The sequence below is a fragment of the Oncorhynchus keta genome, chromosome 34 (genome assembly GCF_023373465.1).
Source record: "Oncorhynchus keta strain PuntledgeMale-10-30-2019 chromosome 34, Oket_V2, whole genome shotgun sequence".
In the NCBI taxonomy this organism is placed as follows: domain Eukaryota; kingdom Metazoa; phylum Chordata; class Actinopteri; order Salmoniformes; family Salmonidae; genus Oncorhynchus; species Oncorhynchus keta.
The window spans coordinates 61521008-61541959 of NC_068454.1; the positions used below are offsets into that span (position 1 = coordinate 61521008).

General features: G+C 44.8%; 2 protein-coding genes across 9 annotated transcripts; both read right to left on the reverse strand.

Moving 5' to 3' along the window:
* Positions 1–1991: 1991 nt before the first annotated feature.
* On the reverse strand, positions 1992–11547 carry LOC118367447 (bromodomain-containing protein 2-like). 8 transcript variants are annotated; one of them, XM_035750939.2, is made up of 12 exons: positions 11367–11547; positions 8469–8757; positions 8125–8262; positions 7800–7950; positions 7436–7587; positions 6770–7279; positions 6423–6551; positions 5849–6094; positions 5157–5431; positions 4333–4673; positions 3938–4063; positions 1992–3832 (listed from the first exon to the last, which is right to left on the reverse strand). In XM_035750939.2, exons 1-12 carry the CDS (start codon positions 11384–11386, stop codon positions 3705–3707), a joined length of 2505 nt encoding a protein of 834 aa, XP_035606832.1. In that variant the 5' UTR covers positions 11387–11547; the 3' UTR covers positions 1992–3704. The 8 variants fall into 8 exon arrangements, with proteins under 8 accessions (XP_035606832.1, XP_035606828.1, XP_035606834.1 ...); XM_035750935.2 differs by having other exon boundaries at positions 8469–8760; XM_035750941.1 differs by lacking the exon at positions 11367–11547 and adding an exon at positions 10921–11072 and having other exon boundaries at positions 4333–4658; positions 5861–6094.
* A 1065-nt stretch (positions 11548–12612) lies between these two features.
* On the reverse strand, positions 12613–20428 carry LOC118366541 (ATP-dependent translocase ABCB1-like). Its single transcript, XM_052492618.1, has 5 exons — positions 20286–20428; positions 19996–20111; positions 18445–18581; positions 13247–13300; positions 12613–13144 (listed from the first exon to the last, which is right to left on the reverse strand). Exons 1-4 carry the CDS (start codon positions 20291–20293, stop codon positions 13253–13255), a joined length of 309 nt encoding a protein of 102 aa, XP_052348578.1. The 5' UTR covers positions 20294–20428; the 3' UTR covers positions 12613–13144; positions 13247–13252.
* Between the last annotated feature and the right edge of the window lie 524 nt (positions 20429–20952).

Here is a 20952-nt window from a genome sequence, read left to right on the forward strand (position 1 = left end):
TGGAATTAGTTTGGGACCACCATGACTCTTAGAGCTGGCCGCCCGGCCAACTGAGCATTCAGGGAAGAAGGGCCTTGGTCAGAACCCAATGGTCACTCTGACAGAGCTCTAGAGTTTCTCTGTGGAGATAAGGTGAATGCACCAATTTGTAAGTCGCTCTGGATAAGAGCGTCTGCTAAATGACTTAAATGTAAATGTAAATGGGAGAACCTTCCAGAAGGACAACCATCTCTGCAGCACTCCACCAATCAGGCCTTTATGGTCGAGTGGCCAGACAGAAGCCACTCCTCAATAAAAGTCACATGACAGCGCGTTTGCCAAAAGGCTCTTGACGACTCTCAGACCGTGTGAAACAGAAATACCTTATTTACGTAAGTATTCAGACCCTTTGCTATGAGACTCGAAATTGAGCTCAGGTGCAACCTGTTTCCATTGATTATCCTTGATGTTTCTACAACTTGGAGTCCACCTGTGGTAAATTCAATTAATTGGACAAAATTTGGAAAGGCACACACCTTTCTATATAAGGTCCCACAGTTGACAGTGCATGTCAGAGCAAAAACCAAGCCATGAGGTCGAAGGAATTGTCCGTAGAGCTCAGAGACAGGATTGTCGAGGCACAGATATGGAGAAGGGTACCAAAAAAAATATGCAGCATTGAAAGTCCACAAGAACAGTGCCCTCCATCATTCTTACATGGAAGATGTTTGGAACCATCAAGGCTCTAGTTAGAGCTGGCCGCCCGGCCAAACCGAACAATCAAGGGGAAAGAGCCTTGGTCAGGGATGTGACCAAGAACCCAAAGGTCACTCTGACAGAAATCTAGAATTCCTCTGTTGAGATGGGAGAACCTTCCAGAAGTACAACCATCTGTGCAGCACTCCACCAATCAGGCCTTTGTGGTAGAGTGGCCAGATGAAAGCCACTCCTTAGTAAAAGGCACATGACAGCCCACTTGGAGTTTGCCAAAAGGCACCTAAAGACTCTGACCATAAGAAACCAGATTCTCTGGTCTGATGAAATTAAGATTGAACTCTTTGGCCTGAATGCCAAGTGTCACATCTGGAGGAAACCTGGCACCATCCATATGGTTAAGCATGGTGGTGGCAGCATCATGTTGTGGGGATGTTTTTCAGTGGCAGGGAATGGGACACTAGTGTAACAGTATAACATTAGACCGTCCCCTCGCGAACCAGGGACCCTCTGCACACATCAACAGTCACCCACGAAGCATCGTTACCCATCGCTCCACAAAAGCCACGGCCCTTGCAGAGCAAGGGTAACCACTACTTCAAGATCTCAGAGCAAATGACATCACCGATTGAAACGCTATTTAGCGCGCACCACCGCTAACTAGCTAGCCATTTCACATCCGTTACACTAGTCAGGATCAAGGCAAAGATGAACAGATCAAAGTACAGTTTCCGGATGAAAACCTGTTCCAGAGCACTCAACCTCAGACTAGGTTCACCTTTCAACAGGACAACGACCCTAAGCACACAGCCAATACAACGCAGGACTGGCTTCAGGACAAGTCTTGAATGACCCAGCAAGAGACTGGACTTGAACCCTATCGAACATCTCTGGAGACCTGAAAATAGCTGTGCAGCAACGCTCCCCATCCAACCTGACAGAACTTGAGGATCTGCAAAGAATAGGGAAACTCCAAATACAGGTGTGCTAAGCTTGTAGCGTCATACCCAATAAGATTCGAGGCTGTAGTCATTGCCAAAGGTTCTTCAACAAAGTACTGAGTAAAGGGTCTGAATACTTACGTAAATGTGATATTTTCAAATGATAAATTAGCAAATATTTCTAAAAACCTGTTTTTGCTTTGTGATTATGGGGTCTTGTGTGTTTATTGAGGAAAACAAATAATTCAATCAATTTTAGAACAATGCTTTGTGCAAAAGGTCAAGGGGTCTGAATACTTTCTATAGGTACTGTATAAATAGGGGTGTACTGTGTATACATATTACAAAAAAATAGAAAAGGCTTTATAGAAGGTCTCATTTTAATATATACAATTTTCAAATGACTGGATTGCTGCTCAGAAGCATGCCAGTCAACCAGGAGGCCAAACAATGTTCAGGACATGTTCTGGAATAATAAAGCATGACTAAGCGGAAGGGATAAATATAGAGTATAAAAGAAAAGCAAGACAGGAAAATAGACTCACAGGTAGAAACACTGAAATACAGTACTATACATATATACACACACAATTTCCTTAGAGATCTAACAGCCTAGCTTCTATACATCTCATCTGGTCTATCTCTTGGTCCAGACTTCAACGTAGGATGTCTGCTCCTGTGTACATGGTGATGTAACAGCTAACCAACAGTTAGCTTACAAAGCACATCATACTGTGACACTGACTGTATTCTGAATGTTCTAATGTTGAAAACGTTATGGCTGACCTACAAAACATTGTGGAACTGTAACAGTGGACTAACGAAACAAAATGACAAATGATTGGGAGAATTTTCCTTTAAGCACAAACAGAATGAACGGAGTTGCTTAGATCTGCAAAGCGATCAGTTTCTACGACCGCTGTGATTAAGACTGCAGTGTCACCATCAAGAAACCTACTCCTTTCCTGAGAAATGACACACGGGCTGTTTCTTAAAATGGTAAGTGCCATACATGTATGACACGTGTCATTAGTTAGATCTCTCAAGAGTAACATATGGAATGGAAATAAAACTCTCCTGCCTCTGAACTTTATAACCATCTGAATGTTGGTCTGTAAGCAGTAAGATGTAAAATGAAACAAAGCAACAACAAGAAGTACCGACTCGTGACTGCAGCTATAAGACGTGACAGAAAAGACAACTACAAGATCTGAACATCGACCACTAGACAGTGACGGCCTCTTAGTGAGAGAACAGATAATTGTAAGCATTACAATACTCACTCCACATAGCTTTCCGGAAGGGCAAAGTGGGGTTTCTGCCATACTGCTTATACCCATTCAGTTCTTATCAATCTATGATTGCACATCAAGAAGTGTCCAACATGGGGCTGAGCACATCTCTCCACATCCTTTCACTACTCCTCAGTCTCCCTCTTTGGGGGATCGCCATAAAATTATTCTTTATAAAAGAAACGTAGATAAATTGTACAAGTATTTACACAGGGAGGAGAGGGATAACAAGGCGTTTGTGCTGGGGGTCTTGTGCAGTCAGAGTTGGTCCGATGCGGTTTCTGTCTGAACATTCCGAGAGCACCACTTCCTCCTCCATAGCCGTTGTAAGTGATGATTGACGCTTCTGCACTGTTTATTTCTGATAGTTTCAAAAGCTATGAAGATGTCCAGTGAAAGCAGATATGCAATTTGTTGAAACCACAACAGAGTAAAGACTTGGCTATACATTATCCTGAATGGTCATTTCATAGGGAACTGTCAGAGGCGCTCTCGTATTGTCATATTACCAACATTTCAAAAATAAAGGCTCTAACATGGCAGCCGTTCTTAAACCTGGCTGAACTCTCAATATGTTTCTGGTCTTCAGTATCCTTAGTGACATTCACGAGTCCTCCACCCTAATCCCACCATCATTCATCTTGGATTGTTCTAGCTGGGGTGCCTTTCGAGGGAGGGGCACTCTTTTCCCTCCCTTGACTGTCCCAGGAGACTTCGTCCTGGGGCTGCCACATGTCCCTGAGCTCGACGGGGGGTCCCTCCCTCTCCCACTGTCTCATCAACCCGAGTCTGATTCACTGGTGTCAGAGGAGGAGGATGACGAGGAGGAGGAAGAGTCCGAGCTGGAGCTGCTGCCGCTGAGGCGGGAGGGCTGGGCGTGAGGCTCCACGCCACTGAGCTTCTCCGCTGCAAGAGAGACACAAAGGGGGTAATAGGATTAGTATTTATCTCAATGCTAAATGCTACATGTGCAACAGCAGTTCCGTGTGTCTGTGTGCATGTGGCTCTCACCCTTGGGTTTCTGGGGTTTCTTGCCAGAGTTGAGCTGTCCGCTGACATCCTGCAGCCTCCTCTCCAGCTCACTCTTCTTCTCCAGGGCCAGTTCCTCTCTGGACTTGCCGGGGCCCCCTTTCTTCACTGTTACACACAGACAGGAAGACAGGTTAAAGGTTACATACTCAGCCCTCACATACATATCCAAACATTCCATAGTGAAAGACTAGTTCCTTTTGTATGGTATTAGTCAACCAGCGCACTAGCATGTAGCATTTTATCACCACAGCACCAGCTTGTAGCATCAGTCCTTTGTAGCATAACAAGGCATTAGCAAGCGTCTGCAGTGACAACAGGATGCATTCCCATTCACACCATACTAGCATTAGCTATTGCTATTCGTTCCCCCTCACCATAGGGCTTACGGGGCTTCTTCCTCAGGCACGACATGACGTAGCGCTCCAGCTCGCGCAGCGTCGACGGCTTGAGCGTCTCAAAGTCGATCTCGATCTCCTCGGGGTTGGTGTCGCGCAGCGAGGGCTCGCGGGACTGGATGATGTGGACAACGCGGCCCAGCTTTTCGCCGGGCAGCTTGTTGATGTCCAGGCTCAGCTGGCGCTTCTCGTCGTACGACATGGGAGACGTCTCCTCCTCCTCCTCGGAGTCATAGTGGGGCAGCATGGAGAATGCCGGCGGGGCGTAGTAGGGCATGGTAGAAGCCTGGGACTTCTTGGTGTTTCTAGGGAGAGGGAAGCTGTTAGAGACCATGGATTAGTCCTAGAGAAATTGTATGCAAACTTTTCCAGCACCGATCCCATTTTTTTCACGCCGAACTTGTGGGGACCCAATTATAATTTTTTTTGTAATCATTTCTCGTGACCCCACGCCAAATATAATGACAACCTACATTGACACATTTACATTTTTTTTTTTTTAAATCACCTCAATTCATTCTATTTTCATCTCTTATCAAAATGAACTTGATATACTGCCCCATACAATAATCTGTACTCTGCAATCCCACTGTAGTTTCTAGAGAAACAAATGCAGGTCAAGTTGGAAATTGGATTGTGATGAAAGAGAGGAAGTAGAAAATGGTTTAAGAAACTTTTAAAAAAGCAAAGTGAGGAAACAGAAAAGGTAGAAGAGGAAGCAATGTGAAAGTCTACAAAATGAGACTGAAAACAGCAAATAACAGCAAAGAGAAAGGTTGTGTTTGAAGTCAGTGTGTGCTTACTTGCTGCCCTTCTTCTTGCCAGGGCCTCTCTTGCCCTGTGAGGAGGCGGGAGCTGAGCTCCTGCTACTGGATTTACTCTTCGGAGTCCTCACCGGCTTTATCGTCGGCATCTCCCAGTCCTCACAGCCTACCGCCGTGCTGGGCCGTCCTCGGCTTCGCTTCTCCGGCTTCTTCTTCTTCTTTTTCTCCTTCTTGTCTTTCTTCTCTCTCTTCTTCTTGTTTTTGACAATTGGGCCCTGGGAGAGGGCTGCCAACTGCTCGTGTACGGCTCGGAGCTGTGACCAGGGGGCAGACCAGAGGTGGAGTGTTCAACTGGACAAATACACTTCACTTATATGGCTAGATCATGAAGAAATACTGTGATATTTTATTTATTTAACTAGGCAAGTCAGTTAAGAACAAATTCTCATTTAAAATGACGGTCTACCATAGAGTGTAACAGTAAGAAAATACAGCAAATAGCAGGCTTGTGAAAATACATGTTTGAACACAGAGAGTACTTGTATGAACATGTACACCAACTGAGTGAAAGTATGCATACTAGCATGGATTTGTCTGAATATTAGAAAAACCTGTGTTGGAGAGAAGTCTAAAACTCTTGATGCAGTCTATGCTTGTGGTGTGTATATGAAAGCTGGCCTGTGTTAGGTATGTGGTGCGGTGTGTTCGGTGAACGGGGGGGTTGAGTCTACCTGTGTACACACCTGGTCCTGTAACTCGGCCAGGCGGTGTGCTCGCTCCTCCTCGCTGTCCGAGCTGCTCTCGCTCTCGCTGCTGGGCTCGCTCTCCGACGAGGATGAGGAGGAGGACGATGACGACGAAGACGAGGAGTCACCGTGAGCGTGAGTGCCCATGCCACCGCCCATGCCTCGGGACTTGGGAGGAGCCTGCTGGAGGGGCTCGTCGGGCATCTTGGCGAAGCGGAACTCAAACACGTCCTAGTTGGACAGATGGACAAAACGGAGTGAGCTTGTTTTTTACTCCATTGTGGATCATGTCCCTTTTGTTTTGTTACACAGTAATAACAGTTATCACAAGAAACAAAGTTGTTGGGACAGAACAGAGAAATGGAGTCTAAACAATTTATAGATTAGACAATAAGTAGACTTATCCAGTGACTTTCAGTCATTGCATTCTGCCAAGGTAGACTACCACATATCGCAGTCATTCCAAGTAACACCCCCTGAGCATGCAGTGGACAGAGGTCAAGCAACAAAGGTGAACTAAGGGTTCCAGGGTGAATTGTGTTGACAAAACAGAGCTCACCTGCAGCTTGCGGGCCATGCCCACTACGTCATGGTCGGGGGGGTTGTATTTGTAGCAGTTGGAGAACATGAGTCGGACGTCAGCGGAAAACTGCTGCGAATCCCTGTACTCCCGACTGTCCATCCTCCTCTGAGAGAATGATGGGAGAGAGAAAAGAGTGTTTTAAACTCCAACATATAAAGGAGAGGACTCCAGATAGGGATAAGCCTCAGTTTCATACTGTGACAGAAATCCACGCAAAACAAATCTGAGAAGATATGAGGTAATAATCCATGAACTGTGTATTTCAGCCACATTCAGTTCTCATTGAGTCAAGGCAATGTGACATCTCTATCTTGCAAGCTGACCTTGATGTTGCTGAGGTCCATGGGGCACTTGATGATGTCGTGGTAGTCGTGCAGGCCCAGGGCCGAGGCGTCCACGGGCTTGTAGAAGGGCCAGGCGTAGGCCGCGTGTTTCTTGGACAGCAGATCCTTCAGCACGCTGCTACAGTAACGCAGCTGTTGACTCAGCTTGGCCCGCCGTGGCGCCTTTGGCTGTACAGAGTCCGGAAGGTCTTTCTTGGGGGGCTTGATGGGGCGTCCACTGCCACCACGCCGAGCCAGGGTCTTCCCGCCTCCAGCCATCATGGGCTGGAGCAGAACGGGGCCCCCTGGGCCCATGGGTCCTCTAACCAGGCTGGGAGGGGGGTCCATGTCCCCCGGGGAGGTGAGTGAGAGGGTGGAGGGGTCATGGCTCAGGCCTTGCCCGTGGCCTCCTTTCCCCAGGCCCACCATCCGACCCCCTCCTACAGCCAGGGGCATGGTCATCATGTTGGAGGGAGTGGTGGTGTCCGCCTTCCGCTTCACTCCCTTCTTCTGCACAGGGAGAGAGAAGAGTTATAGTATGGTATTCTATAGCCAATATACAGTGTGAAGGCAGCAGCAACAAGTGTGTAGCATCAATACAATGTACAGTACTATAGCAAGTTCCTATTCAGGTCTTAGCATCTTGAGTGAAGTGTGGTGAGGTACCTTAGCGGTGGGCAGTGTGGGGGGCAGGCTCAGCAGCTGTGTGGGGGGCAGACTCTTGGGCAGCATGGTCAGAGGGGGGGTGTCTGAGTCACCCGTGTCAGAGGAGGAGTATGCTGACTGGGACACCGCAGGGACCTGGTGAGCTTTTGACGCTGTAAGATGGGCAGAGAAAAATCAGGCCTAAGAACACACCCATGGTGATAATACTGCCAAGAATGTTATGGCCAAAGATGTACAGTGCACTACACATTAAACAGGTTGTTCCAACTCATCTTTTACCAAACATACACAGTACATCCACCAACTCGTCGTTGAACATTGCTCTTGCCTGCTTTTCACCACCACAATCTCCAGAGTGACTCACCGTTGGATTTGCGGCCTCCTTTGCCAGGCTTGCCCGGTTTGCCCCTGGGGGCAGGAGGGGGCAGCTCAATCTCCTCCTGGGGCATCTGGGCCACCTTCTGCAGGAACACCTTCTCCAGGGACTGGGCCATCAGCACTATGTCATCTGTGGGCTGGGAGAGGAGAAGAGGCCACAGGCACTTTATAATCTAAATCCAGTTAACACCGGTACATCTACAGTTGCTGTGAATATGGAAAGGCCTTGTGATAAATTAGATAACTATATTAGGTCTGTTGTCATTGATGCATTAGCCTGACCTACACATATGTAAATATTATGGCCATACCTTGTTGTAGATGTAGCAGTTGGTGAACATGGTGTTGAAGTCCTGCATGCACTCACTGGCGCTGCGATAGTAGTTGTTCTCCAGCCGCTTCTTGATGGTTCCCATGTCCATGGGCTGCTTGATGATCTTGTGATAATCCTAGAATAAGAAAGAATGGAATAAAGAAAAAGAGTAATGACAGTTGAAAGGTGGTGTGGCGAGGATGTAAACTATGTACAAACGCTCATAGGTGTAGGCCTACATGGTGGTGGGTTGTAAAAGCTTGCAACTCCTATGGCTCTCTAGGACCACTGTTGGTGACCACTAATCTCTACACTTGTTTATAAACAAACAGTGTAACTCACTGGGAGGTTGAGTCTGAAGGCATCCACTGGCTCATGGAATGGCCAGGCAAAATGGTGCCTCCACAGGGACTTGATCATAGCCTTCTGGAGGAACTGCAGTTGGTTGGTCATGCAGCCCTGCCGGCCAGGGTCCCTGACGGGGGGCTGGACTGGGGGAGGTGGTGGCGCGTACGGTAGCTGAGGGCTCTCAAAGCCTTCATACAGCAGCGAGGGCTTCCGCATGCGCTTGCCTTGGCCCGAGGCATGGTGCTCCATCCCGCCGCCAGACAGCCCCACCACTCCCAGAGAGCTGCTGACCAGGAGAGAGGAACAAATGGTGAGAGAGGTTGAAGTAGTGGGATAGACAGGACAGGCGGTGGGAAGACAGAAGGGGATGTATGAGGGGAGAAATACAGAACCTCATTCATATGCTAAAATTATCCCTCAGCTCTGGCATTTCAAAAGTAGTAAGCTACAATGTGCTTGATCTTTGCGATACTTCATTGCCCTACAGTCAGTGTCAATACAGTCAACTAATTGTGCATTGTAAGCCAACCTTCATGACCACAAACTTTTAGGTGCAGGCTACACAACAATTCAAGCAGGAAAGCATTAGGAAGGAACCCTTCACCAACACAGGCCCTTTGCCATCTCCTCCCTCACCAATGCAGTGAGGATTCTATCAATAGGCTGCCACTTTTGGCACAGCCCCGGCAACCCAGATCACTGGATGGGAAATCCCTCGGGCAGCATTGAGGGCAGTTAAACCTGCATTCAGTGGTAGAATTGTGACAACATGCAGGTTCTCCCTCTATTCGCTTCCATCTTTTGCACTGTGTGGACCAGATTGCCAATTTTCTCCCAGTCGCCCAGGGCTCACACAGCACGCACATGCCATCCCACTGACACACAAAGGGAGGCAAAGCTCATGAGCTGATTTTCCATCTCAGGACTTACACACACCCAAACACAACATGGCCTTGTTAAGTTAAACGTTTGGAGAAAGAGCTGCAAAGTATGGCAATGCATTAATAATATTATTCATTAATAACCAGGGGCAAAGTTTTGTAACAACCCTGGGTTTATAAGCACAGATATCGACTCTGCCGCGACCTTCTAGCCCAGGGTGATATCGACTGTGCCGCAGATATCGACTCTGCCGCTTGAGCATGCTTTTGGGGCACAGTCGATAGCGTGCTGGACTTCTGGCTAGAAGGTAGAGGGTTCGAGGCCTGTGTCATTCCATTGGTGTCAGAAGTGATCGGACCTTGCATTCAAGACAGTGCGTGTGCTTGGCCGGTGAGCGCGTTCCTATAAGACGTAGAGTCGCAAGCGAGCGCGAGGACGCGCTCTTTGAAAGGAGAGAGTAGTGTAACGACCCTGGATTTATAAGCACGGATATCGACTGCCGTTTTAGCATGCTTTTGCACAGTCGATCGCGCGCTGGACTTCGGGCTATAAGGTCGAGGGTTTGAGGCATGCTCCCTGCCAGTATCATTACAGTATGTTGCCCAGTTTACTGCTCTCTCCATGATTACTTGTTATACTTAGCCTAATCTCCCAAGTATTTTCGTTGAATTCACTTTGATTTGTGGGTCTTAACCGGTAATAGGCAATAATCAAATGCATTAGCTAGTTAAATTGTGATATGCTTTCATTCTTAACTGTGGCAATCATTTCAGCCGGCAGAGAGGTGAGGCTTCCGCGCCTATTTATAGTCATTGCGTGGGGTCAGTGTCGCCGCGCCGCCTTTTTGAGTGTGTGTAAACACACCGACGCCAAAACAGACCCTCAGGATCGTCAGTCAAAACCGTCAAACTCCTGTGACTTAAACCCTTATTCAACTATCCAATTAGTTCCTCATGTTACTAGCTTGTTTGTGAGACCCCATTTGTGAAAACGCTAACTTAGCTGGTTAGCTTGGAACCATCGCATGTCAACAACTGAATCCAGCTAGCTACCAATCTAGTTAGCCAGGACGCTAACGTTTGCTGGCGAACATCAGAAAGTAAACAACCGGGTTAGGGCAACTGAATAAGCTGCAAATAAATTGCACATCTGCGGCCCTAGCTCAGTTTATTTCTCTGTCATTAAGGTTTATAGCAGGAAAATGGCGGTGGCGCAGTGCCGCTCAATGAAGCGTTTCATCACCACAGCCAATTCTAAACAATCTCCCAGCACTAAGTTAGAGTAGGCTGACTCACACAATAAGTCAATATCAACCTCACTGTATGGTTAACTATCTAAGGGGGTGTTATGAACAAAAAACATCTCTATATTTACATCTTACTAGCCAACGTAATATTTTCATTGGTTCGTGTCAGAGTTGAGAAAAGACTAGTTAGCGAGCTGATGCACCGACAGTGAATACTCGCTAACTAGGTTTAGCCATTCCGTCCCGATTCGTGTTAATTGTCACGCCTGCAAAATCAGGTCCGACCGGAGCCTGAAGGTACAATGTTCCTAAAGGTACCTGTCAAGGGGCGGGTTAACGGCCGTTTCCATCAGGATGGATCCGGATTCTTTTTATGTTCCAAATTTGTCCACTGTTATGTTTCCACTAAATAAAAGCCGAACAGTTCTACAATGAAATGGCGCCGAAAAGCTACCGCCTGCCGCTTTATAAACATATCACGTGTCGTTTCCGTGCAATTCCTGTCGGGGTTCTCGTAATACTTGCTTCCGATTGGCTACTCCGCATAGGTGTTAGATTATGTTTGGCTATCCACGCTGTCTGTCATTTAACATGCCACACCCTACAAGAAGAACATCCTGTCCCGTTAGCTTCAGGCGGCTAGTCTAGCTAGTTAGATAAATACAACACAGATTATTTGTTTATAACTGTTACCATCTTTACGTTCACGAAACCGAATGCTTATTACGAGCTACTCCGAATTATAAATACAAAATAATTATTACCGGTGGTAGATCTTCCTCATGTTATGACTGGGTAATATTTCCCAATGGTTAGCCCCAAGTAGCTAACGGTGGCTAGCTAAAACAGCCAGAAAATCACCAGCCTTTTAGGCACACTGGCACCTAACGTATTGGCCCTCCAACCTTCATTCTCCTTCAGTTCCGCTATTGGGGTTACCTATGGGCAGGTTTACTTGTGGGTTATATCAGCTGTATCCAATGATATATATATATACACACATCATTGGCTGTATCAGCCTCAGTTGTAGGTTGTATTCAATCACTTGGTTGGAGCATAACTCCGTTTTTTATTTGAAGTGGAAGTTATGCAATTTGTCACATCAGTGGGAGTTTGGGACAGTTCAGTCGTGACATGATGATGCCGATGTTAAAATAAGTTATTGTCAACATCTTGTCATGACATGGCTAATTTTTCAGACAGCTTGATTTTCTCAATTTGTTTCACATCATTCTAAAGGGATAACCCCTAGGCCTACTTGATGGGTCATGTATAACAAAACCTTTCGATATTTGCCAAACATTTCAAAGTCTGTTTCACTAGTAAAGTGGAAATTAAAATATTGATCAGTGAACCATCATATTTTTGAATAAAATATATAATAATGAAAGAGAAGGATGGCTGTTTTGAATTTGGTCAAGTTAGTGTGGGAGAGGTGGAAAACTATTATCCATCAATAATGATGTGGGGTGGCAGGTAGCCTTGTGGTTAGAGCGTTGGACTAGTAACCGAAAGGTTGCAAGATTGAATCCCTGAGCTGACAAGGTAAAAATCTGTTGTTTTGCCCCTGAACAAGGCATTTAACCCACTGCTAGTAGGCCGCCATTGAAAATAAGAATTTGTCTTAAGTTCTTAACTGACTTGCCTGGTAAAATAAAAGAATAGCAGTAAAGGAACCCTTGATGGGAAACTATTGAGAATGGTAGCGGACTGTATTGCCACCCCAATATTCTGATCTGAGATGGACCCACAACATTATTGGGTTTTTTAAAACAATACAGCCATAATAATTTACATAAAAATACTTAATACTTAGATGTTGACATTTCAATTACAAGCAATATAGACAGCATACATGGTTCATATTTGCCAGTTACCTCTGCTAGATCACATTTATCAATAAAAGCACTATTAGTTTAAAAAATATATAATCCAGACATGGGTGGAATAAATCATGTTTATCTTGAACAAATATAAATGAAACAAGGTTTTCATCACTATTGATGTTTATTGCTTTGAACTGAACAAATTGGAAGGACACATTTTTACATACAGTATTTGATGGAAATGATAAATGAGCCTCGTTGAACATAAATGAAGACCGGTCTACACACCATATGAGGGACAGAGTTTTACTGTGTGTGTGTTGCAAACGTATTTCTTGAACTTGATGCATGTGTATTGTGTCTCCCTGTCCTTGGGTCCACACACATCACAGCGCTTCTTGTTGCTTCCGGCTGCAATCTAGAATGCGGAAAACACTCGTCCGGGTTAGGGATGGTTTGGCCAGTAGGGATATCCTTGTCTCATCGCGCACTAGCGACTCCTGTGGGGGGCCGGGCCCAGTGCACGCTGACCAGGTCGCTAGGTGTATGGTGTTTCCTCTGACACATTGGTGCTGCTGGCTTCCGGGTTGGATGCGCGCTGTGTGAAGCAGTGCGGCTTGGTTGGGTTGTGTTTCGGAGGACTCCCGTACGTCGCTCCTGAGCCCGTACGGGAGTTGTAGCGATGAGACAAGACAGTAACTACTAACAATTGGATACTATGAAATTGGGGAGAAAAAAGGGGGTAAAAATCATTTTAAAAATAATTTCTAAGGACCTCTGAGCAAAGATTTTTTTTTTTGACATACTGAGCCACTCACGCAAAGCTATTCATTTGTTGTGTCCCTCCCCAATTTGCACCTGGCTGGGGTAGACTGTGGGAAAATACAGAATGTTTTACAATGTATCGAAATAATGTATTCTAATAGCATTGTGCAAGTTCCCGCAAGGCATTGTGTAGTTTCACACACTACACAGGGTAAATAGTGCGAGAAAAGCGGGAGACAGGCAGACAGACAGACAGGGAGACAGACTGGTTCTTGGTGCTATGTTGAAACAGCAGGCCCAGGGAGGAGGAAGACAGAGTGAAGGCACACAGCAAACCTTTTTGTTGAATTTTTACTTGTTTTCACCAACACACTTTTCCACACTTACCCTCGGGTCCAGTGGACCTGAACACCACACAATGTAATATAAATGTGTGGAGGGGTGCACAGTGTGCACTCAATGAAAATGTGTTATTTTACATGTTCATCATGAGCCAAGGCCATTGAGTCTCAGGTTGAAAAAATTATGAATTGTATCATTTCTTTTAGTAAACATTGAAAATGGGTCCCACAGACCCAAACACCACACAAGGGTTAAAATATAGATTAAACAACATGTCATGGATCAGCGAGGACTTTGAGGGGACAAGCACATGCAGACAAACATTATTTGTTTTACTTGTATTGTTTATATTATTATTATTTTATTGTTTATATATCGTTGTGTTAAAAATGTGTGTGACTGTCTATCAATGTACTAGCGTTTTGTACTTGTCATGTTTTGTGTTTTTTTGGACTAGAATAGAATAGTTGCTGCCTCAGCAAAAGTTAATGGGGAAACAAATAAACAAATACTGTTGCTATGGTGTTATGACAGTTGAGCTGTGGTGGACCCACTACCAAATATATTTTTAAAAAACTAAACCAAGACAGTTCATCTGTGTTGTTTATAGTGTGAGAAAATGAAACAAGCAAGGTGGGTAAAGCCAAGCATGAGCGAGTGAGATCCTATTGGCGTGTTGTAACATGAATTTGCATATTTCCATGAAAAACGCCTATGTGAAGTGTGTGTGTTCACAAAGTCAATTAGACAGTGCACTCTTAAACAACTGATTTTTTTTTTACCTTTCGCAAAGCGTCAAGTCTATAAAATTTAGTGCACTGTGTTTGTAATATTCTAGTTTTGGGAACAGCAAAAATGATTGACGTCAGATGTTTCATGAATGAGAAAATGTGCAGAATGTCAGCCCAATTTCACCTAGTTCCATCCTCACCTTGTTCCATCCTGAAAAACAACTTCTATCTCAAGGCAATAAGACTGTTATACAGCCATCACTAAGACAGAGGCTGCTGCCTACATACAAACTTGAAATCATTGTCCACTTTAATAAATGGATCACTAGTCACTTAACACCCTGGCCGTCCTACAACCAATATACACAGGCAGTTAGGAAAGCAAAGGTTAGCTTTTTCAAACAGAAATTTGCATCCTGTAGCACAAACTCCAAAACGTTCTGGGACACTAAAGTTCATTGAGAATAAGAGCACCTCCTCCCAGCTGCCCACTGCATTGAGGCTAGGAAACACAGTCACCACCCATAAATCCACAATAATTGAGAATTTCAATAAGCATTTTTCCACGGCTGGCCATGCCTTCCACCTGGCTACCCCTACCCCGGTTACCAGCCCTGCACCCCCCACAGCAACTTGCCCAAGCCTCCCCCATTCTCCTTTACCCAAATCCAGATAGCTGACGTTCTGGAAGAGTTGCAAAGTCTTGACCTCTACAAATTAACTGGGCTCGACAATCTGAACCCTCTCTTTCTAAAATTATCAGCCGAAATTGTTGCAACTCCTATTACTAGCCTTTTCAACTCTCTTTCGTATCGTCTGAGATCCCCAAAGATTGGAAAGCTGCCGCGGTCATGCCCCTCTTCTAAGGGGGGGACACTCGAGACTCAAACTATCCTACCCTGCCTTTCTAAGGTCTTCGAACCCAAGTTAACAAACAAGATCACCAACCATTTTGAATCCCACCGTACCTTCTCCGCTATGCAATCTGGTTTCCGAGCGAGGTCAGTACAGGTGCATCAAAGCTGGGACCGAGAGACTGAAAAACAGCTTCTATCTCAAGGCCATCAGACTGTTAAACAGCCACCACTAACATTGAGTGGCTGCTGCCAACACACTGTCATTGACACTGACCCAACTCCAGCCACTTTAATAATGGGAATTGATGAGAAATGATGTAAATATATCACTAGCCACTTTAAACAATGCTACCTTATATAATGTTACTTACCCTACATTATTCATCTCATATGCATACGTATATACTGTACTCTACATCATCGACTGCATCCTTATGTAATACATGTATCACTAGCCACTTTAACTATGCCACTTTGTTTACTTTGTCTACATATTCATCTCATATGTATATACTGTACTCGATACCATCTACTGTATGCTGCTCTGTACCATCACTCATTCATATATCCTTATGTACATATTCTTTATCCCCTTACACTGTGTATAAGACAGTAGTTTTGGAATTGTTAGTTAGATTACTTGTTGGTTATCACTGCATTGTCGGAACTAGAAGCACAAGCATTTCGCTACACTCGCATTAACATCTGATAACCATGTGTATGTGACAAATAAAATTTGATTTGATTTGTCATGGGTGCACCTCAGCCACGCTCAAGGTCCTAAACGACATCATAACCACCAACGATAAAAGACAATACTGTGCAGTCGTATTCATCGACCTGGCTAAGGCTTTCGACTCTGTCAATCACCACATTCTTATCAACATATTCAACAGCCTTGGTTTCTCAATTGACTGCCTCACCTGGTTCACCAACTACTTCTCAGACAGAGTTCAGTGTGTCAAATCGGATGGCCTGTTGTCCGGACCTCTGGCAGTCTCTATGGGAGTGCCACAGGGTTCAAATCTCGGGCCGACTCTTTTCTCTGTATACATCAATGATGCTGCTCTTGAGGCTGGTGATTCTCTAATCTACCTCTATACAGACGACACCATTCTGTATACTCCTGGCCATTCTATGGACACTGTGTTAACTAACCTCCAGACGAGCTTCAATGCCATACAACTCTCCTTCCGTGGCCTCCAACTGCTCTTAAATGCAAGTAAAACTAAATGCATGCTCTTCAACTGATCGCTGCCTGCACCTGCCCGCCCATCCAGCATCACTACTCTGGACGGTTCTGACTTAGAATATGTGGACAACTACAAATACCTAGGTGTCTGGTTAGACTGTAAACTCTCATTCCAGACTAACATTAAGAATTTCCAATCCAAAATTAAATCTAGAATCGGATTCCTATTTCGCAAAAAAGCATCCTTCACTCATGCTGCCAAACATACCCTCGTAAAACGGACTATCCTACCGATCCTTGACTTCAGTGATGTCATTTACAAAATAGCCTCCAACACTTTACTCAGCAAATTGGATGCAGTCTATCACAATGCCATCTGTTTTGTCACCAAAGCCCCATATACTACCCACCACTGCGACCTGTATTCTCTCATTGGCTGGCCCTCGCTTCATATTTGTCGCCAAACCCACCAGGTCACCTATAAGTCTTTGCTAGGTAAAGCACCGCCTTATCTCAGCTCACTGGTCACCATAGCAGCACCCACCCGTAGCATGTGCTCCAGCAGGTATATTTCACTGATCACCCCCAAAGCCAATTCCCCCTTTGGCCGCCTTTCCTTCCAGTTCTCTGCTGCCAAAGACTGGAACGATTTGCAAAAATCACTGAAGCTGGAGACTCATATCTCCCTCACTAGCTTTAAGCATCAGCTGTCAGAGCAGCTCACAGATCATTGCACCTGTACATAGTCCCATCTGTAAGTAGCCCATCCAACTACCTCACCCCCATATTGTTATTTATTGTTTTGCTCCTTTGCACCCCAATATTTCTACTTGCACATTCATCTTCTGCACATCTATCACTCCAGGTTTTAATTGCTAAATTGTAATTACTTCACCACTACGGTCTATTTATTGCCTTACCTACCTAATCTTACCTCATTTGCCCACACTGTATATAGATTTTGTTCTATTTGGTCATTGACTGTACGTTTGTTTATTCTATGTGTAACTCTGGTGTTGTTTGTGTCGCACTGCTTTGCTTTATCTTGGCCAGGTCGCAGTTGTAAAGGAGAACTTGTTCTCAACTGGCCTAACTGGTTAAATAAAGGTGAAAAGAATGTAAGAATAATAATGCACTTTAATAATGTTTACATATCTTGCATTTCTCATCTCATATGTATATACTGTATTTTATACCATCTATTGCATCTTGCCTATGCTGCTCTGTCATTGCTCATCCATATATTTATATGTATATATTCTTATTCCATTCCTTTACTTAGATTTGTGTGTATTAGGTAGTTGTTGTGGAATTGTTAGATTACATGTTAGTTATTGCTGCACTGTCGGAAATAGAAGCACAAGCATTTTGCTACACTCGCAATAACATCTGCTAACCATGTGTATGTGATTTCTCCCACGACCCACGACTGGACTTCCTCTCAACAACATATATGGTGGTGAGAAAACGTTCTAAACGGATGCTTCAGCTTTACAGCCCCTGTGACGTGTGTGGTTACCCCTTGTCTGTGCTGGTTACCCCTTATCTGTGCTGGTTACCCTGTACCCCTTGTCTGTGCTGGTTACCCCTTGTCTGTGCTGGTTACCCTGTACCCCTTGTCTGTGCTGGTTACCCCTTGTCTGTGCTGTTTACCCCTTGTCTGTGCTGGTTACCCCTTGTCTGTGCTGGTTACCCCTTGTCTGTGCTGCTACTGCTGCAGTATCTGGCTGCTCCAGCAGTGTGTACGTTTGTGGACCTAAAACTATGCTATTGCAACTGTTATGAAACTGCCTGTGTTCAGCATCGTATTGCCTTCATTGGAAATACCCTCTAAACACTAACAGTATTGCTGGGGGTCAATGTATGCGATTCGGCTTGGCCTTTGGCATCATTATCTAGGCCTGTAGCAAAGGAAAGAATAAGTGAAAGCATGACATTAGGCGTTTCCCATAATACAGATCAACTGCAAAACGGACACATCATGCTGTTATTATGTAACCATTCCCCCTGAAACAGCCTCCATTGGGTTATATTGTGAGTAAATTATCAACAGCAACTGATTATCCCCCCAAACAATAGATCTGCCAGTCTGTTGTAGTGAAAGATAACAAGATTCAGAGTTCTCCTACCAAATGCTCGCTCTCTGTGTCCACGTTACTGGTGACATCGTCCAGCACTAGAATCCGAGGCCGTCTGATCGGAGCTCTGGTGACGGCAATGTGTTGCTTCTGCCCTCCTGAAACCTGGCCTCCCTTCTCCCCGGCATCTGTGGAATAAAGAACAACAATTAAGTATGAACAGTAGAGCTGGATAACACACATCCACTACAATCATGTCATCAGTAGTCTATACTTTGAAGAAATGAAAGACCCGCACAATACTCTTGACAGGATCACTCATGTTTATTAAGATACTCTGCTTTTCACGTCACTTTGGACATACAGTATGTGTTTATCAGTTAGCTTCATCAATTAGTAAACCAGCAACTGTATAAAAAATATATATTTAAGAAAGGTGAAGTACAGGTAACTGACAAAATAAAGAAATCACTTGAGCAAATGATGGATACATAGTATTGTAATGACCTGACTAGATCATAAATGAACAATTGTCCAGACAGAGGCTTGAGTTTACGAATTGACGGTTTATTACACCAACTTTACACAGGCTACTGTTTGGGCCGTAGCACACGCCAAATAGATGACAGATAACCCACAAGCCAATCGTGACCTTCTCTTGTGAAACCCAGACGTAAGAGAGAGAGAACAAAGGCTGAACCTGGTCTTAACTTCCAATGCTCCACCCCCCTGCCCAACCCCCCTCCACGCCACTCCGCCATCAGAACATTCCAGGCATTCCCGTGATTGGCAGATAGCAGGTTGATTGACAGGTCGGACCCCGCGAACACCGGGTACTGGTCAGTACAACACAACCACCTCCTAAGCCTAACACATAACACACAGCTGTCTGTGCGGGTCGCTACAGTATATTGAAAGCAGGTGCTTCTGTAAGAGTATACTTTTAAACCATCCCCTCGCCCATACCCGGGCGCGAACCAGGGACCTTCTGCACACAACGACAACAGTCACCCACGAAGCATCGTTACCCATCGCTCCACAAAAGCCGCGGCTCTTGCAAGGGGAATTACTACTTCAAGGTCTCAGAGCAAGTGACGTAACCGATTGAAACGCTATTTAGCGCACACCGCTAACTAAGCTAGCCGTTTCACATCCGTTACACTTCCACCCAGGTGTGATTCCTGAGTTAATTAAGCAATGAACACCCCATCATGCTTAGGGTCACGTATAAATATGGCCAGCTGCCCATTATTTTGGCTACCATGGCTAGAATAAGAGATCTCAGTGACTTTGAAAGAGGGGTCTCAAAGCAGTATAGGGGGTTAATGCGTGTGTGTGTGTGTGTGTGTGTGCCTCAGTCACCAGATCTCAACACAACTGAACAATTATTCTGGAGCGGCGCCTAAGAAAGCGTTTTCCACTACCATCAACAAAACAAGAAATTATTCAATTTCTCGTGGAAGAATGGTGTCAATCCCTCCAATAAAGTTCCAGACACTTGTAGAATCTATGTCAGAGCACATTGAAGCTATTCTGGCAGCTAGTGGTGGTATTTCATTTATTTAGGCAGTTACCTGTAGATTGCAATGAGATATGACTCACCTGTCTGAGCTTTGTCAAAGAAAGCGATCTCCTGCTTCAGCACCGACTGGAAGCCGAGGCGCTCGATGGTGTGTAAGCGACTCATGGTGATGTTGTAGATGAGGTCACACACAGCACTGAATGATAGAGATGGGAGAAGGAGGGCAAATAAACACGTTACTACAGTATCATTACAATAAATGCCCTATGAAAGTGTTTAGGACACTTGAAACCTCACAATTAAACAGGAGTATCAATTGGAAGGACTCAATAGTATCGCAAATTACTTTTTGAAAAGATAGGCTACTCACGTTTGCATGTGGGCTATTACGAGTGAGGTTGCAATTTATTCTAAATGTCAAGGAAACGATAGCCTATATCTATTAAGAATAGATCTAGCCTATATTCTATGTTACACCCTCATATCATACAAAGGGCCATCTTAGTATTAATTTAGATACTGCAGTCACCTTTGAATTTGAAAGGAATCTCATGTAGAATAGCGACATCGTGTGGAAAGTTTGATGACCTACACGATGATAATCATAATCATTACTATCATCGATACATTATTTCCACGATCATCTATTGCATATTCCCCCTTGACAATGCACAGCAGCCTAATGTTTTATATAGGTTTATATAAACTCATCATATAAAACGTTTAAAAAACGATTCTAGTTTTTTTCTCAAATACCTCAAGAGTAAGTAGTATGCCTTAGTCTGAAATAGACCCCCGCAAAATAACTTGAAAAGGCACACAGCCTTTGTTGTACCACCTGCTGTGAGGCTGTTTCTTGGCACAATTGATGAGTCCTTAGGTTAAGGATGAAAGAAGAACCCCCTAGTTTCCTGTTCCTGTATCCATCCTTTCATTTGAGACAGATGACATAAGGTGCTGCAGCTTTATCTGTCTATTTTAAGACCCACCACATTCCTGGAGGTTATTATCTCTTCTTTGAGATTTTGAAATAGTTT

Coding starts and splice junctions, on each gene's coding strand:
- LOC118367447 (XM_035750933.1), bottom strand. CDS start 10,952: ATGGAAACGGCCGTTAACCCGCCCCTTGACAG. Junction 8,761..10,920: donor GTTAACCCGCCCCTTGACAG/GTACCTTTAGGA, acceptor TCTCCTGGTCAG/CAGCTCTCTGGGAGTGGTGG. Junction 7,951..8,124: donor ACTGCTACATCTACAACAAG/GTATGGCCATAA, acceptor CTCCTCTCCCAG/CCCACAGATGACATAGTGCT.
- LOC118366541 (XM_052492618.1), bottom strand. Junction 18,582..19,995: donor CTTTGACAAAGCTCAGACAG/GTGAGTCATATC, acceptor TTTATTCCACAG/ATGCCGGGGAGAAGGGAGGC. Junction 13,301..18,444: donor ACACAGAGAGCGAGCATTTG/GTAGGAGAACTC, acceptor ATTTTCCCACAG/TCTACCCCAGCCAGGTGCAA.